Consider the following 20,286-nt stretch of genomic DNA (forward strand, 5'->3'; position numbering starts at 1 on the left):
CAATAGCTGTAGTCGGGCAATAATGTTGTGAACAGCACTGTAAAGCATGTCCGGAGTTATGGTGAGGCATTGGCGTCGGATGTTGTCTTTCAGCATCCCTAGAGATGTCGGTCGATCACGATACACTTGCGACTTCAGGTAACCCCAAAGCCAATAATCGCACGGACTGAGGTCTGGGGACCTGGGAGGCCAAGCATGACGAAAGTGGCGGCTGAGCGCACGATCATCACCAAACGACGCGCGCAAGAGATCTTTCACGCGTCTAGCAATATGGGGTGGAGCGCCATCCTGCATAAACATCGTACGTTCCAGGAGGTGTTTATCAGCCAGGCTGGGGATAATGCGATTCTGTAACATATCGGCATACCTCTCACCCGTCACGGTAGCAGTTACAAAACCAGAATCACGCATTTCCTCGAAGAAAAAAGACCCGATAACGGTAGATGTGGTAAATCCAATCCATACCGTGACTTTCTCGTCGTCCAATGGAGTTTCCACGACAGTTCTAGGATTTTCGGTAGCCCAACTTCTGCGGTTGTGGGCGTTGACAGACCCTCGGAGCGTGAAATGAGCTTCGTCGGTCCACAACAAGTTACTCAACCAATCGTCATCTTCCGCCATCTTTTGAAACGCCCACACCGCAAATGCTCTCCGCTTCACTAAATCGCCAGGTAACAGTTCATGATGCCGATGGATTTTGTACGGATAGCATCGGAGTATACGCCTAAGTGCCAACCAAACAGTAGTGTATGGAATGCCAGTGCGACGTGCGACTGCACGAGCGCTGACTTCCCCGTGCATAGACGAACCCTCTAAAGTCTCCATTCCTTCCTGAACTATCTCAGCAGCATTACGCCTTGTGCTCGGTCGGCCACTTCGGGGTCTATCGTCTAACTTCGAAATCATTCTCGCCACAGCTGCATTTGTCAACGGACCTTTACCCGTTCGAATCCCCTTCCTATGGCGATAGGATCGTAACGCTGAACTATCACATTCCCCGTTCTGATAATACAGCTTCACTAAAAGCACCTTTTCAGGTAACGTCAACATGCTGCGACTACTGGCGCATCTGATTCTCTCTCCCTTTTTTTTCCTTTATTGTAATTTTTATACCTATACATTTACATAGGTAGGCTGGCAGCAGCATCGTACGCTGCTCTTCAGCCTTCGAGTTTACAATGAGAGAAAACATGAAGAAGATACATAATAGATAGACTGACGGGCAAAAAAACAGGAGACACAGAAATACAAAACACGGAGCCGTTCACACTCGATGAAAATTACACTGAAACACGTTGGCACGGCGGACAAACACTGATGATTCGACGGCACAGGGGAACGTTGGAGTGTGACGGTGAACACTAACACAAACACGACGGCACACACGATAAACGGATGGCGATGATCTCCGGCGCGCGAATTTCCATGTAACGTGTGCGAGTCCGGGGACCTGCCAAATGGGAAGAGGGCTGAGGGGGAAGGAGAGGGGAGAGCAAAGATGCCAATGGCAGAGGAGATGGGATGAGGAGTAGAGGGACGGGGGTAGGGGAAGCCCGTGGGAGGAGTTGGGAGAAAGGTAGGAGGGAGGGAAGGTGGAGAGAAGGGAAAGAGGGTGCCCAAAGGAACAAACACTGGAAGAGGGAGGGAGGATCAAAGTTGGTAGGAGGGATAGATGGAGGGAAGGAGGGCATCATCAGGGAGGGGGAGCTGGCGGAAGCCACCTTGGGAGAGGGTGTGGAGAGTGGAGAGATGGAGAGCAGGTGGTACGTGGACGTACAGGCGCGGCAGCGGACGGGGGCGGGAGAGGATGGGAGAGACCAGCGGGTGAGGAGGATCGAGTTTACGGGAGGTGTAGAGGGTCCGTATCCGTTCGATTCTCTCTCTCATTACAGCTCCTTTTATACACGTTTGTCATGCGCAGTCACTGACGTTTTGCTGTCCAGCGCCATCTGTCGGACATTTTGTGAACTTTGTTTGTTTGTTTTATTTTTTTTTTTTTTTGTTCTTATAAAACCCCATGTCATTCCAAGCATATGTGTCAATTTTTACCTCTCTATCTACATTATTCCGTGGTTTATTAAGTTTTCAAATTTATACTGACTTTTTGATCACCCGGTATATGGTGCTATCCAAAATTGGCTCCTAGGCACCTGTGGTGCACCACGGGTCATAGATGACAGGGGCACACGAGGGCTGTGGAGATATGTACAGGTGAATAGACATGCAACTATTGACCACCTGACAGCCCAATTGAACCAAGGGACTATTAACAGTGTCTCCTCAACGAACGTTTCTGCGTATGGCCTCCGCAGCAGGCGCCAAGTTCGTGCACCCATGCTGACTGCTGTTCATCGGTGAAGAAGGCTGGAATTTGCACAGGACTACCGTGTGGCGACAGGTGGCCTTTTCAGACGAATCATGCTTTGCACTCCATTGGGCGTGAAACGTCTGAAATCAAACACCCTACAACAATCGTCGGAAGGGTCCAGGCCCGAGGAAGGAATGTCATGGCGCGGGGAATCTTTTCGTGGCATTCCCTGCGTGATCTCGTCACGGTGGAACGCCTAATGGATCAACCCAATTATGTATCTATCCTTGAGGATCGTGTCCATTCCTACATTCTGTTCCTTTTTCCTCGGCACGATGGCATCTACCAGCAAGACAATGCAAAGAGCCACACACTTCGCAGTGTGCATACGTGGTTCGAAGAACACCATGATGAGCTTGCCGCACTCTCTGGCCACCAAACTCGCTGGACTGAAACCCAATCGAGAAGTTTTGGGACCATTTCTATCGGGCTGTTCGTGCCCTGGGTCCTCAACCGAGAAACCTAGCGCAGCTGACCACATCACTAGCATCGGCATGGATGCACACCGCTGTCGGTACCTTACAGAACATCATTGACTCTCTTCTTGCACGTGTCGTAGCGGTTCGCGCTGCAAAAGGTGGTTATTCATTCTTTTTTAGTTGTCTTATTGTGTTAAATCTTTAATGTAAGATTACTCCCTTTAATGTAAGACCATATTCGTCTAAGAGTAGAGTATGATAGCTTTCTTAATTTGATCAATAATTATACGATAAACTGAAAATGAAATTTTTGTTGCCCCTAGAAGGTGTTAGATAAGCAACCGTCAACTGGGACTGTTTGCAGCTTTCAGCCGTTTAGTAGTACCGATGGGTAAAGCGGTTCCCGCTTTTCCAGGAGCTGCTGGAGCACTCGCGCGCGCTGGCACACAAGCTGCGCGACTCGCTGGACGTGGCGCTGGAGCAGGGCGACGAGGACCTGCTGACCGTCAACATCGGCCGCCTCTTCCTGGAGGCGGCGCCCATGCTGCACGCCTTCGAGTCCTACTGCACCAGACAGGTAGCGTCCCTCATAGCTGCACTCCGTGCCGACAATACTTCTGTCGCGCCATCGAAACCTCTCGGTCGAGAGATGCAGTGTCTGCAGAGTCCCAAGCTTTTTAGGGTCAAAAATCTGAGTACTTTGAGATACGAACTAGTGGTCGGAAATAAAGATTATAACAAGAAAACGGCATCCAGTCACAAGTATGTCTGGTGTTCAAAAAGTTACGGAAATTTTGTAATTTCACCTGTTATATTAGTCCGATTCGTGCTAATTTTTATTTGATGTGTTGATAAACATGTCAGATAGATATCTATACAGTTTTAGGCACATGCGAGATTCAGTATGTTGTCAAAAATGGCTCTGAGCACTATGGGACTCAACTTCTGAGGTCATTAGTCCCCTAGAACTTAGAACTAGTTAAACCTAACTAACCTAAGAACATCACACACATCCATGCCCGAGGCAGGATTCGAACCTGCGACAGTAGCGGTCTCGCGGTTCCAGACTGCAGCGCCTAGAACCGCACGGCCACTTCGGCCGGCTCAGTATGTTGTCATCTGTCAGAAACGTTACATGTGTTTTTGTAATATCAGCGATTATTTATCTCTTTACATAAAAGGTAATGTCCTGACATAGACTCTTCATCGGCCAATCCACACCGCTAAGGATAGAAACTTGAAATTTGGAGAGAGTGATAATATTATACTGCAGACATCATTTACGAAGGGATTTTTCGAAATAGGGGAAGAAAGGTTTTTTGAAAATAGGTTACTATTAATGCAATTTCGAAGCTAGAAATACGAAAATTGGTATTTGGTTTTTCGGTCAGATGTAAAGAAATAAGTGTTTCATATAAAGAAATATGTGTTTCAACATTTTTTCGAAGTTTAATCCCTGTGGGGTTGAAGTAGTGAGTGAAAGTTTTGTGAAAACAAATCATTAATAAAGAATTACTGATGTATTTTTAAAGCTACATATATGAAAACTAGTATTTGACTTTCCAGTTACAAATAAAAAATTACGTGTTTCACTGTTTTTTTTGGAAATTCAACCCCCAAGGGGATGAAATAGGGCCTGACTGATACATTGACTTATTGTCGCCCAGCCCAAACCGCTAAGAACAGGAACTTAAAATTTGCAGAGGGTGTTGATCTTATACTTATGGCGTCATGTATTAAGGGACTGCTCGAAATTTCACCCCTAAGGAGGTAAAGTTTTTTGAAGATATGTCGCTATTAAGGCAATTTTGAAGCTAGAACTACAAATTGGTATCTGAATTCTGTCAGAAATTAAAGTACATGATTCAGCTTTTCGAAAAAAACAACGATTGGGGGAGGTAAAATAGTGGGTAAAAGCTTTTTTTTTTCAAAATAAATCATTATTAAAGTACTAATAAAGCATTTTTAAAGCTACATCTCTGAAAATTGGTATTTGACTTCTCGGTTGTATGTAAAAGATACGTGTATCACTGTTTTTGGTAGTTCTGCCCCTAAGGGAGTAAATTGGATTGGATTGATTTGGGGAAGAGACCAAACAGCGAGGTCATCGGTCTCGTCGGATTAGGGAAGGATGGGGAAGGAAGTCGGCCGTGCCCTCTGAAAGGAACCATCCCGGCATTTGTCTGAAGCGATTTAGGGAATTCGCGGAAAACCTAAATCAGGAGGGCCGGGCTCAGGATTGAACCATCGTCCTCCCGAATGCGAGTCCAGTGTGCTAACCACTGCGCCACCTCGCTCAGTAAGAGAGTAAATAAGAGGATGAAAATGTTTATTAAAATATTTCATTACCGGTATATTTAATAATTTTTAAAGCTAACTCTATGAAAATTTTTGTTTTACTTCTAAATAAAGATGTGTTGGAGATTGGAAGTGTCTGTGTAAATATCACTACAAGAATTCAAAAGGCAGGATTAACACCGTGTAACAATTGGGACTTTGTACGGGCACAGTTGAGCGTCCCATAAACCAAAACATCATCATCAGAGCTCTATTTGGCGGTGCTCCACAGCAACAGCCGATTGCGGACACCTTGGCTTTCAATTTGAACACGTTTCTGGGATATTTTTGCGAAAAATCTGTACAAGATCACTGTAATTTGCTTTGCATAACCTTCCGAAAGCTGTTAAGAAAGCTCATCGTACCTTCAGTATCTCGGTTGATTAAAAACGCTATGTGGATTAAACATGAAACAAAAGTAAGCGCCCCTCTCCACCCCGGCCCCACCCCAAGCCAGAAACCTAGTTTCGATATCTTCAGTGGTTCGTGAGATATAGGAGATGCAAGTTTCAGGCGAATACCCCTGTATGTTACTTACTGCTGGACTTTCCTTGTTAGACGACAGTCTGTCGTCATCAGGCTGAAACCGGAAACTTCATTCATTTCGCCACCGGCAGTTTAATAAAGGCGTCGAGGGCGGCGGAGGCGTGAGAGAGCTTAGATTCGGGTTCCAGACCCGGAGTGTCGTCGTAGGAGAGCCTCTTGCCGTGTCGCTGGACCGGATGCCGCGGCAGCCAGCTTTCGCCCGTCACCACTCTCTCTTTCGCGCGGTCGCTGCTTTGCGAATCAGGCGTTGACCTGGGCGATCGTGTGGTAAACAGCACGGTGCCACCTGCTCGCCTGGAACGGCAAAGAAATGGCTGGAACCACGCCCTGGCTCCCCACCACCACGTGCTTGCTGCCACCTGCAACTGCCGTTCCTCGAGTCTGGCGACTGTGCGAGGTGTCGCAGTAGTTGATACACGCGATATTTATTTATTTAGCATGCAGCACTACGCATGAAATAAGTCAAGAATACATAAGTACACACTGAGGTGACAAAAAGGGGGATACCTCCTAACATCGTGTCGGACCTCCTTTTGCCTAGTGTAGTGCAGCAGCTCGACGTGGTAAGGACTCAACAAGAAGTTGGAAGTCCCCTGCAGAAAACTTGGGCCTAGCTGCCTCTGTAGCCGTTCATAACTGCGAAAGTGTTGCCGGTGCAGAATTTTGTGCAGGACTGACCTCTAGATCGAGTCTCACAAATGTTCGATGGTAATCTGGTCAGGCTATCTGTGTGGCCAAATAAAAAAAAATGGTTCAAATTGCTCTATGCACTATGGGACTTAACATCTGAGCCGACCAATGTGGCCGAGCGGTTCTAGGCGCTTCAGTCTGGAACAGCGCGATCGCTACGTCCGCAGGTTCGAATCCTGCCTGTGGCATGGATATGTCTGATGTCCTTAGGTTAGTTAGGTTTAAGTAGTTCTAAGTTCTAGGGGACTGATGACCTCAGATGTTAAGTCCCATAGTGCTCAGAGCCATTTGAACCATTTTGAACTTAACATCTGAGGTCATCAGTCCCCTAGAACTTAGAACTGCTAACCTAAGGACATCACATACATCCATGTCCGAGGCAGGATTCGAACCTGCGACCGTAGCAGCAGCGCGGTTCCGGACTGAAGCGCCTAGAACCGCTCGGCCACAACGGCCGGCCAAATCAGTCGCTCGAATTGTCTAGAATTTTCTTCAAATCAGTCGCGAACAATTGTGGCCCGGTGGCACGGCACATTTCCATCCACAAAAAATCTATCGTTGTTCTGGAACATGACGTCCATGAACTGCTGCTAATGGCCTCCGGGTAACCGAACATCCAGAGGACCCACTCCATTCCATGTAAACAGAGCCCACACCAATATGGAGCATCCATCAGCTTGCACCTGGTTTCGGGGGGTCTGCGCCACTCTCTAACCCTACCATCAGCTCTTACCAACTGAAATCAGGACTCACCTGACCAGCCCACGGTTTTCCATTCATCTAGCGTCCAACCGATATGTTCGCGGGCCCGTGAGAGGCGCTGCAGGCGATGTCGTGTTGTTAGCGCAGGCATTCGCGTGGTTCGTCTGCTGCCAAAACCCATTAGCAGCAAATTTCGCCGCACTGTCCTAACGGGTATTTTCGTCAAGCGTTCCACGTTGATTTCGGAGATTATTTCACGCAGTGTTGCTTGTTAGCACAGACGACTCTAAGCAAACGCCGCCGCTCTCAACCGTTAAGTGAAGACCGACAGCCACTGCGTTGTCCGTGGTGAGAAGTAACACCTGAAATGTGGTATTGGTATTCTCGGCACACTTTTGACATTGTGGAGCACGGAATGTTGAATTCCCTAACGATTTCCGATATGGAATCTGCCATGCGTCTAGCTCCAGCTACATTCCGCGTTCAAAATCTGCCAATTCCCGTCGCGCAGCCATAACTGCATTGGAAAAGCTTTTCGCATGAATCACCTGAGTACAACTGACACCTCCGCCAATGCACTGCGCTTTTACATCTTGTGTACACGATACTACCGGCATCTGCTAGAACATTAAAAAGCATTTTTATAGGTCCAGTCTCCTTATCCTGTCTAGGCGTTATGGTATAGCCATGAGAGAGTCGACTGGTTCGCACAGGTAAGCTCTCAGTTTACACTCCTCGACAATGTGCCACTCCACATTCACAGTTTGGGCTGGATGCTTACCCCATTACGCTGATTGTATGCACGCACTCTGTGTCCTATTCGGAAGCAATTTACATTCTTCTACTCATGCCGTGGGTGCTCAAAGCCGTTGAATCTCTATAGCGGGTCAATAAGATATCGCACTTCGGGTGGAGCATTCGTAGAACAAGTTCCACGCGATATTCTGTCAATGGCGAAGTTGCTGTCAGCAAGCTGTTGGGAAAGTCGCAGGAGTGGATTTCTGTAATGAAGTCGGTTGCTTCTCAAACCGGAAGTATCTTCATGAATAAGAAGCCAAACATTATACAGTATTTTGGAATAGTCTCAAAAGGATTTCTTGTCTTCTTAACAGAGGATGGGGTATGTTGGTGAGTGTCGGAAGACAGTGCAGAGGAATACTTCGTATGCACCCAGAGATCATTCTGACGGTTGTACTGAAATGATAGTGTATCTTGTTTGCGTGAGGGATGCTCAACCACACCGTAGCAGTTATTCGAACACTAGACACTCGACTTCATGAGAGTGGTGGTTCAGAAACCCGTCTTTTATGTTGTGCTTTCGGGCGACCGATTCAGCTGTCTTCTTCAGGTGCTGAAACCTTCCTTTCGTCAGTGCCTCCAAACATTATCACCTGCTGTCAGAATCCGTGACTCTTGGCAACGTGAGGCTCAAGACATATTTTGAAATGTACTACTCTGTAGATTCAGTCAGAAACGTTTATTGGCGGATCTGGGTTAATTCTCTGTTCTCGTACAGTACCGGCCATCTACTTCAATAATAAAAATGTAAAACCATCGTGTTTGTTTATCTGTCTGTTTGAACACGCTAATCTCGAAATCTGTTCTTGATATATGTGAATGACCTCCCTTCTTATGTGAAACAAGATGCTGAACTCACACTGTTTGCTGATGATACAAGCATAATTATTAATCCAGTAAAAGAAAGTCAGACAGAAAATGATACAAATAAGGTCTTTGAAAAAGTTATTAATTGGTTTTCTGCGAATGGGCTTGCTCTGAACTTTGGAAAAACACAGTACATCCAACTGTCTGCTGCAAAAAGTATAATTCCTTCAATAAACGTAACACATCAAAAGAAGTCAGTAGCCAGGGTAGAGCATGCTAAGTTTTTGGGTGTACAAATAGATGAGAATCTTAATTGGAAAATTCACATTTTGGAAATCCTAAAGCGACTAGGTTCAGCAAATTTTGCAATTAGAATAATTGCCAATTTTGAGGATGTAGAAATTAGTAAGCTAACATACTTTGCATACTTCCACTCTCTGATGTCATACGGAATAATATTCTGGGGCAACTCAACACGTAGGCAAAAGGTATTCACTGCTTAAAAGAAAGTAGTTAGAATAATGAAGCAGTATCAAGTGTAGCGGGCAAACGGAAAACTGTACCTCCATTACGTCTAAATGATTTTTTAGTAGAAGGCAGCAAGAGGAAGAAGCCCATAAGATAAATAGTGCCAGAGATTTAATAGCCTCTCAGCAAAATAGTGCATCTGTAAAGAAAGACAGGTTTGATTTTATAATCTGTTATCTTAACATTGAAGGTGTAAGGGATAAAGAATTTATTGTCAATGACTTTGGATTAGAAAATAAGTTTGATATCTTTTGTTTAAGTGAACACTGGGCTAGTGAGAGTGAACTTACATTTATTAAATTTGATAATTATATTCTAGCCAGTAGCTACTGCAGAAAATTGCATTTAAGAGGCGGTGTGGCAATATATGTTAACAAGTCACTTAGCGGTACATTCAATAGATTAGATCTAGATTTTCTGTGTGATGAACAGAACTTTGAAGCTGCTGGTATAGTAATAGACAGTTTTAAGTTAGTTGTAATTTCCCTGTACAGGTCACCTAAGGGTATAACCAATGTATTTTTAGAAAAACTGGACCTGCTGTTACATGTACTTACAGATACTAGATGGATACATTATGGTATTGTGATAGGTGGAGATGTGAATGCTGAATTCGATGTCACAACACAAAAGCGTACTGTCACTGAACTCCAAAACCTACTAAGACAGTGCAACTTACATTCAGTCAATAACAAACCTACAAGAAAACATGCATGTCTTGACAATATTTTTGTAAATTTTAAAACAACAGAAGAATCATGTTTTGTGACAGTATTTCCATATTCTGATCATGATTCAGTATCTTTAAATTATACAAGTAGGTCCCTCTTGATAAGAGTTATGTAAATAAGCTTGTACCAGAAGTTGTGGTCACTAGACCAGTCACAGATGAGAAAATTGACAGGTTTCGTAGTCCCTTTCTAACAGAGATTGGTTTGGCCTGTGTTATGATGAGAAACATTATACTCTAAGCAATTATCTGCCAGCTAAGGTACTATTTGATAGGTTTCTCAAAGCATTTTTTGGATACTTTAATGACTGCATACCAATAAAGAAATGCAAAGTAACTGACAGAGTCCTAAAAGCAAAAGTTCCAAATAGACAAAATACATGGTATACAAAGCAGCTGTCTACTATGAAAAATCAAGTTATGTTGTTGTACAATATTTATAAAAATCTGAAAACCAACCATGCTAAACTAGCCTATGTTAGATCTAGGAATGAGTACAAAAAAGCAATTTTGGAAGCCAAACAAGCACACAATCTCAGAAGTATTGAGAAATCCACCAATAAGTGCAAAGCAGCATAGACTCTAATAAATAGTGTAGCCAAAGATAAAAGAAGTGACAAAATTAGTATCTCTCCCCGAGAATTTAATGACTTTTTTATTAAATAAGTTGAGGAAGTAGGAAGTGCTATAATTAAACCTGAAATCAGCTCATCACACTTGTGCGTGAGGATTGGAAGAAGGAACATTCAGAAATGTACTTGCATTGTATGCGGAGTGAAATCTCAAAGTTGAAGACTACCAGGTTCAGCTATGTTTTCAAAATATCAGTAAACTTGCTAAACTGGTTCTTTAACTTCCACATTCTAATACTAAAGCCGAAAGTGTGATCTCTTTGTAAAGCTCCCATACTTGAGTCCGAAAACAGCAAAAATAAAGTAAAAACGACGTTATCGAGAGAGACGAGGAGCTAAACATCTGTCACCGTGACAAGGACAGTAACTTTAGGTTTGCCTCCGCGACAGGACACAGTTTACATATTATCATCGTAACAATGATCTTGTGAATGTTGCCATTGGCATGTTGAATGACAGAGTAACTTTACATGTTGATATATTTAGCTGATTTCAAGTCACACACCCGCTATGTCCTTTGAAGCTTATTTGGTTTTTCAGAACACAGAGTATTATTCAGTGAAATGCACATATTCTCCGCAATTTCCAGCTCAATTGGATGAGATGGCCAGCCATACTTTAAATAATTGAGTGCCAGATACCAAGCCTTGATTAAATCGAAACCTCTGCCATGATTTCTTTGCTTTTCCGACATCTTTTTTCAAAGAAACACCTTAATTACTCATTTACATCATGAATCACAGTCCACAATATTACACTACTACTCAAGAAAATCCCAAGAGCAAAAAGGAAATACGTGATTATAAATGAAATCTATTCCACATATTAAGGACGTAACAACACACAAATGATTAGAATTACAGAACTGTACATGCTATTTGATTTTAGAAGTCAGTACGGTGTAAAGCTGCTACGTGGTGTAGTCAGAGCCTCTAGATGTTGTGGCATAGAATCAAAGAGGGCCTGGATATGTTGCTGGGAACATCCTGCCAAGCAGTTTGTAGGCATTTCCATAAAACATCGACAATAAGTGCAGGAGGACCAGTATGAACAAGTTGCTGAATGCCCATATCACAGACATGTTTGATGGAGGACTTGTCAGGCAGACATTCAGGCCCGAGAAGCGGTTGTACACGCCAGTCTTCAAAATAGATTAACCATTCATCACCACATGTGGACAGTCGTAGCCCTGTTGAATTATGGAATTTGAAGCTCCCTGCAGGAGCGAAAATATATGAGGTCCTACAGCTTCCCCAATGCAGAGGTTCCTGTTGAGATTGCCCTCAGTAAAAAGGAGGCAAGATTGTGTGTTGTAACTAACAGCACCCAATAATCGTCAGACTTGTCAGGCAAGTCATGTCATCGAACAATGCAGTCTACCCTGCTGTGTTCACCATAGTGGAGTGTAACTTGTAAGTGGCCATCACTGCAGGAAACTAAGTGGGACTCTTCCAAAGACACTACATTCTGTCATTCAACATGCCAATGGCAACATTCACAAGATCATTGCAATCTGAGACGATGGTGGTTTCTGGTCAGTGGAAGCCGATGCAATGGCTTACACACCACGAGTCCAGCCCTCAGCAGATGCATCGAATCGTCAACACAGATGTATCTATATACATTGTAGTACTCCGACAACAAGCCAACTCTGTAGACAAAGCTGTTATGTCTGCCAAGATGATGCGGACAATATGGTGGTCTCCTGCACAGTGGTCACATAGTACTCACTCTTCACTGTGTGACCCTCTTCTATCCACTGCTCCCTATACACATGACTGTCACAGCAGTGTGCCTTGTGAGAGCCACAGTATCTTAGAACAATAAGCCTGTTACCCAGAAACTACTCATTCTGCTCCATCTGGACTCGCTCACATGCTGATAAAATGCCCTTTGACATCAATTAGGCATACCAGCAGCATTTAATTGCATATTTCCACTTTGTTTGACAGCATTGCACCAGATTGGTCTAGTGTAACACTGACATGTCCAGAGACACAAAAGAGGACACTGCTGGACCTAAAAGCCCACCATACCTCCTCAATTTTAGTCATTTTTTACCATTCCACTGTTCTACACATCCTCCGATTTTGAAATGATTCAGACCATTACTTCTAGATGTTGCAATTTTCACAAACAGTAGTGTAGTCTCGTAATATTTCATTTCACAGTTATATCTGAGGCAATGCTCAGCAACAGCTAATTTGCTTGGTTGTTTTAGTCACAAGAGTCACTGATTCAGGTGTTTCACGGTTTCCTTAAATAGCTCAAGTGCTGGCACGATTCATTTTAACACAATTGATTTGCATCTCTCACATCTAATGACTTTATTGTTACAGGACTTCAAATTACAGTTTTCTGTTTTCTTCAGGAGAACCAAGTTGCAAATCACCATCCTATTACAGAAATTTATATTTTTCTTTACTTCCTTGGATTTGTAATGGCCGTGTAACTTAAGCTCTGGAAAAATCAGATGCCAGACTCTGATTTATTGGAAGAATAAAAAAATATATATATAAAGGAGTAAAGCCTGTCTCAATCCGACTGATGGTTTGAACAACACAGTGCTTTACTGTATTAGGTAGGCAGAATTTTTCACTCATATGAAATAGATCACTTACAAAAGCCTTTTTCGACCAGTTCTTGTGTATTCTCTGATGATTTGGGACCCTTAACAAAGAGTCAAAGAGAGACAAGATCTGAGTACTTCCTCCCTCAGTCATCTGAGTGTGTCCCAGACATCAAATTGCAGTGGAAGCTGCTATAAAAACAGCATTGAGCACTGCAGATAGCCTTATTCACAAAATTCCAAAAGTGTGTCTTCCAAAATCAGTCAAAAAAGATAATATTTATGTCAATAAATATCTTGCATTGTGACCACACTGTTCAAAAATTGGAGAAATTTTGGCCCATTGAGTGATATCTACAATATTTCTTACAGTTTACCATACTAATTGCACATTTTTAGTGCATCTCTCTCTGATCAGTGAATTTTGCCTGACTTTTTGTTACTCAGAATGTTTACACCTGCTACCAACCTTAGCTAGGTAACAGTATTATGCGCTGTAGCAATAGATGGCCATTAGATTTTTCATACATAGTAGTTATTTCATAGCAGTAAGATTTCATTTTTGATTTCTCATACATTAAAGTGTTGCAAGCTTTTGCATCACTTCTGTGACAGATTAACCCATTATATATTTGTAACTGTTTTAAGCTGTAAAACCTGGGAAACGGGTAGGGCTGGTCCCAGCAGTCAGTGCCCTATGGGTTGCTCACAAGCTTTTGCTCCTGATGTCCTCCACTTACGGGTCAAGTTAAAGTGTGTAATTAGTGTTTGAATGGAAGAGGACAGGGGTGAGGATATGATATTACTGCAATATGCACCCTCCGTTTTACAATTAACTGTGGTTGGCAGATGTAGATGTAGGTACCACCTTGAGCTAAAGTTGGTGTTGTTCTTTTGACAAAGCTATGGCAGAATCCTTCCCCATCTTTGTCCTTTTCATGCTAAGAGATGTGTCTCTGATGACCTTGATGTGATGGGTTGGTGAACCTTAAGCTATCTTCCTTTTGTATCAAAAGTTCAGCTTCCCACAATGTTGTAGTGCAATCCAAATAGTGCAGTTCTCATTTCTCTATTCTGAAGCAAAGTACGACAGAGGATACAAAATAAAACTCTGTTCTTATGATACTGTATGTGATAACAGCTACAACATGGAGAGTTCATCAAAAATCAAAGAAATTTATTCAAGATATGACCTTCAGTGAACTCAATTAAATGCCAAAAACCATAATTTGATGGAAGAATCACCTGTCCCGTATATATACCTACAGTTATTCACATTTAATTGGAATTTTACATTCATACATACATACATACTTGTTCCATAGATCATGAATATGACATTTTGTAATGATGTTGAACATGTCACTTTAAGGGGAGTACATACGTTCTATACCCACAGTGTTAAATTTGCAATATTGATAACCCATTATCTCAGAATCTGTGACAGATAGAGATCTGAAATTTTTGAGATGTATAATATCACCCCTTTTCTGATTACTGAACCAGAATCAAAATGTACAGAGAAATAATTAGCTAGTTATGATTTTTTTTTAAATGTTGTTCAATATTTTCTTTTAAAAGTCCACTTTTTCTTCCGTAAGTAAAAAATCGTTAGAGGTAGAGACGTTTTGGGAAGTTCAGTAGCTGCAGTATACTAAGTGGTAACATAGTGTAAAATTAGAGTTATGTATCTGTAATAGTTCCTGAGATAATGGGTCAAATTATTTTAAAAATGTCATTTCCAGCAAATCAAGTTCAAACATTTTATTTGATATTAACTTACACATGGAGGCATGCCAGCTTCTAGAAACAGCCAGGCCCATAATCAGCATTATCTGGATCCTGTTCTTGACGATCCTGCAAAGCTAGAAGCTTCCTTCTATTCCTGCCTCTTGCTTCTTTAGTCATTTCCTCTGATGCACGCTGGGCTTTCATGATCTTAAGTCGATCCATTCGCTGAAAGGCTTGCAGTGTGTTATCACCTGGAGTGATACCAAGTTCCTCTAGTACCCCAGTTCTTCCCTTTATACCATCATTAAAAGTTATCACAGCATCACAAACACCCAAGCATGAGTTTTCCTTCCTACAAAGACATTTTTTGGTATGCGGGTCCAAATTACATTATTGAAAGACTCATTCGGGTTTTGTGTTCGACCATGGAGACATTTGGAAAGAAGGTCAGGATGAGCTAATTCTCTATATATTGGTTTAGTAGCTTCCATCACTGCAGATGGTATGCTATTTTTGTGCCTAAATTGTTCCTCGCTACCCGCTGCCTGAGCTTTGCGATACTTGCACCATGAATCAGCACCAGATGGACAAAGACCATGTATAGGTGTATCGTCAGTGGAAGGTTTGTGGATGAATGTAGCCCACACTGCTCGTTTCATCCCTTGTAGGTCATGTGTATTGTTTCTTATTGCCATTCCATAATAATGCTGGAGTTCATCAATGTTTTTGTCTGTAAGTCTTCCATTACCATTTAGAGTCTTTCCATCTGATAACTTCTCTTTTCCTTCTGTCTGCTTCAGTTTTCGGAGACGTGTTCCCATCCGTTTTTGAACGTGGCCCACACATTCAATCTTAACAATCTGCTTATTACCATAAGGTTGGCTTTCCACTACTGATTTGTAAGCTTTTGAATCACCATCCCCCAAGTACTCGGTGTAACACACACCTCTCTCCTGTTGTGAACGTCTGAACATAGAAACAACTGCAGTAGCCTCCATACACCCACTAGTTCCCTCATAATTCTTAGCACAATTTGTTTTATGCTTTCACTTGTTTCATCAACTGATTTACACTGATAACAGTATTTAGTTAGCACTTCAATGTCTAAAACTTTACCTGTGTCAACACTAGTGACAGTTGCAACTGCATTTTTTGATGTGTGACCTCTTTTCTGTCATGTGCCATCAACTTCCACAGATAAGTCTGTGGTGTTATTTAATTCTACTGCTTCTTTAGCAGCAGCTTTCATAGAAGCAACAGAAACAGATTTGACACACTCACCAATTACTTCTGTGTACTCACTTGATCTGATTTGTGGGTTTGGCAAGTTCAGCGTTTCAGCCGCAGTCAATCCTTTCCCAATGCACCTCATTCCATAGAGGAATCTAACATTGCTCTCATCCAAGTCATTCTTGCACTTTTCAGAAGTCCAAAATGATGTCGAGAGCCTGCAAACTTCGCACTGAATATCAAGTTTGTTAGCCAGTCCAATCCTTGCAGATGTGTCCTCAGAGATACTAATTTGCCCACCACAAACCTTACATGACACAGCATCTTGCAAAACTTGTCCTAACACACTCAAATCTAAAAGAACATAACCTAAACTATTTTGATCTTTGCCACTAAATAAATCCTCAAAGTCTCCAAGTTTCCTCTTCGAAGCACTAGTAGGCGTGTCCTTACCATGGGTCTGTGAAAAATCTATTTCAGGATCAACACTGGATTCAGATTTTGTGATATGCTGATTTCCATGGAAATGTCACTTCTTAAAACAACCCTTTCTTTTCGTCATGTTGAAAAGAGGTATAAGAGGGTATAATAACACACCAAACCACTATGTTTTCAGTTCAAAACTTATGAAACATGACAACCACAAAGTAAATAAACAAAATGATTGTCAATACCACTATTTCTGTTTACACAGTGCATCCAACCTCCTAACATGAACATTAACATGGTTTCAAGGAATAAATAGCTGAAAACCACAGCCTTCTAGATTGAATAATTGAAGAGATAGAGATACTTAGGCAAGTCAGTGCAGAACGACTGGATAATTTTACACATGCACTATTAACTTTGAAATGATAAAAACTACCCTTCCAATTGGAATTTTTCGACAAATAATGCATCAAATTATTCAGGAGAGATCAAATATTAATAAGAGGTAATAATCCGAATATGTCACTTTTCGACCAATTCCACCATTCATACTCCCCTTAACATAAGTTTCCTTGCACAATTTTTTTTTTTCTAATAGGCCTATCTAAAATTCGTCTGTTCAGTAGAAGGAGTTGTCATTCATTCAGAAATTCTCTTAATTTGAAGTCATTTTGACTATTTTTCGACCGTGACTGTCTCAAGAAGTATGTAAAGGTTTTTTTTAAATTGCTGCTAAACTTTGTCAACTGTTGTATTACTTATTTACTTAGCAACATCTTTCAAGGGTTAAACCTCATCTTCAGGCTAAAAGGCATTACAAAACAACTTTACAATAAGGTCATACTGATATTAAATAGTCTTTTCTTATATGCCAGAAGAACAAAGATGACCACAGCATATACAAAAATACTGTGTAATATCAGTATTACCTTATTTAAAAGTTGTTTTTGTAATGCCAAAGCCTGAAGATGAGGCTTAACCCTCAAAACGTGTTGCTAAATAAATAAGTAATACAATAGTTGACAAAGTTTGTGACTGGTAGCGGTAATTTTAAAAAAACTTTAAAAAATCCTTTATTTCTCTTAATTTGTTTTTAAATATTGGTTGGCTATCTGTCAGACTTTTAATGCTATTTGGAAAATGACCAAAGATTTTTGTGGCAACATAATTCAACCCTTTCTGTGCTAAAGTTAGATTGAACCCAGAACAGTGAAGATCATCCTTTCTTCTAGTGTTGTAGCTATGCATTTCGCTGTTATTTTTTAATTGGGATGGGTTATTAATAACAAATTTCATAAGTGAATATTTGTATTGTGAAGGAACTGTGAAAATCTCGAGTTCCTTAATAAATGTCAGCAAGGTGATCTTGGTGGGCTGCAGCTATTACTCTCATTACATGCTTTTGTGCTATGAATACTTTTTCTCTTAATGATGAATTACCCCAAAATATGATGCCACATGAAATCAGTGAATGAAAATAGGCATAGTAGGCTAATTCACTGATGTTTGTCATAAAAATTTGAAATAAACCTAATAGCATAAGTATCAGAACCTAGCCGTTTCAGCAGATCATCGATGTGTTTCTTCCAATTCAATTTCTCGTCAATGTGTACACCCAGAAATTTTGAATATTCTGCCTTAGCAACAGACTTCTGTTCATAGTCTTTATTTATCTGTGGTGTTATGCCATTTACTGTACAGAATTGTATATACTGTGTTTTCTCGAAATTTTGTATGTCACTTAGGGATTCCAATTGAGACAGCTTCTACCAGAATCCAAATGTAATTTTTTTACTGGTCAAGTGTCATGAGCCAGTCAATAAAGTGGGAAACAGCATCCATGTCAACAGAAATTGTTCACGTATGAGAGGATGTCAGGGAAAAAGCAAATCCTGTCATAGAGTGGAGTTCTGAACATTTCCTATCAGAGATATGCAAGGACTGTGCTGTTAAAATGCAGCTTCAGGAATGCTCTGAAGGCAATAGACCACTTCAGATCTACAGATCTGCCATTGACAGTACCCACAATTATTATCGGTGATATCTGTGGATGATGTTCAGTGAATCCTAGACTATGACAGGTGATGTTCATTATGTATGGTAGTTGGGTGTAGTGGAATTGTTTCTCACAAAATGATACAAGTTTGAGAAATAGTAACCACACCACAGCACAGTTACCATGGCCCAAATACCACCATGAATGAAACAACATCTGTTACACAGTTGTCTCAAAGCTTACAACTGCCTCAGGAGTTGCCAATTCTGAACAAGCCCATTCAGGAACTTCAGAATAGTTGACCTCTATCTGTGGAACTGTGGACAAAGGCTGATTTATTGTTTAGTCAGTAACTCCATGGTTGGACCATGAATGGATGGAGGGATCTTCTCGGGTGAATCCTCCTTAATTTTGTGCAATAATTCTAATTGCACCTACATCTATAGCTACATACATACTCCAGAAGCCACAATACTGTGCATGGCAGAGAACACCTTGTACCACTAGCAGTCATTTCCTTTTTGTTCCACTCAAAGATCAAGCAACATAAGAACAAATTTCTGTATGCCTCCACAAGACCCCTAATTTCTCTTATTTTGTATTCATGGTTATCTACATTGGTGGCAGTAGAATTGTACTGCAGCCAGCCACAAATGCTGGTTCTCTAAATTATCACAGTAGTGTTTTGCAAAAAGAATATGTTCTCCCCTCCATGGATTCCCATTTGAGTTAATGAAGCATCTCTGTAAAATGCATGTTGATCAAACTTACTGGCAACAAACTAGCCGCACACCTCTGAATTGCTTCAGTGTCTTCCTTTAATCCAATCTGGCAGGGATTCCATACATTCAAGCAGTACTCAAGAATGGGTCATACCAGTGTTCTATATGTGGTCTCCTTCATGGATGAGCTACATTGTTCTAAACTTATCCCAATAAACTGAAGTTGACTATTCACATTCTCTACTACTGACCTTATACATTCATTCCATTTCATCTAGAGGAAAATTGGTGGCTGATATAGTAATAGAAACATGATGAAAAGATACCAGGTAGTACTGGTGAGCTCCTGGTGTAGGGAGACATTTTATCTAATGGCCTTATGGAGCTTCACATCTTCTTTGGTGGACAGAGGATTACTGTTCAAGTCTGGAGTTTCGGATATAATGTACTGCAATTACAACTACAACTTTTCAGTTTTGTAGTTGGCTTATGCTGTTTAAATCACAGTAACAGTATTGTCACATAGTTTTAAGCTTGATCATTTTATATACTGCTTGTAAGTTTCATATTCTCCAGAAATATGTAAGCCTACGGCATGTATGTGTTTCTGTATGTGTCACTAAAAGTGATTTTGTTTGGTTTATTTAACATGTTATGCAATATAATTAGTTTTGCAGATGTCATCAGTATTTGAAGTGTAGGTGCTTTACAAAAAATCTACTGGGACATTTACTTGCCTCAGTGTGTTTGTGTGTGTGTGTGTGTGTGTGTGTGTGTGTGTAAAACTCAACACAATAAAGCATATTTCATTAGACTGTTTATCACAATAATTTAACAATATAAATGTAGAAAAAACAGCTTAATTGTCTCCCAGACTACCCATAAGACTGATTTCTTGCTTAACTGCAAATGTACCATATTTTTCAGGGAGCAGCTTCAATGCTGTTATCGAATCTTGAGAAGGAAAAGGAAATTCTTCGCATTTTCCTTAGGGTTTCCCAAATGGAAAATGCTGTATTGAGACGCATGAATCTCAACTCTTTCTTAATGGT

General features: G+C 41.3%; 1 protein-coding gene across 1 annotated transcript in view; it reads left to right on the forward strand.

Annotated features, from left to right (window-relative positions):
- LOC126252810 (uncharacterized) overlaps positions 1-20,286 on the forward strand; it is a 133,828-nt gene that overhangs the window by 94,795 nt on the left and 18,747 nt on the right. Inside the window, exons 8-9 of the mRNA XM_049953750.1 lie at positions 3,203-3,364; positions 20,162-20,284. Of these exons, the coding sequence (XP_049809707.1) occupies positions 3,203-3,364; positions 20,162-20,284 (285 nt within the window). The remainder of the gene's footprint in view (positions 1-3,202; positions 3,365-20,161; positions 20,285-20,286) is intronic.

This window comes from Schistocerca nitens, chromosome 4 (assembly GCF_023898315.1).
Source record: "Schistocerca nitens isolate TAMUIC-IGC-003100 chromosome 4, iqSchNite1.1, whole genome shotgun sequence".
NCBI classification, from domain to species: domain Eukaryota; kingdom Metazoa; phylum Arthropoda; class Insecta; order Orthoptera; family Acrididae; genus Schistocerca; species Schistocerca nitens.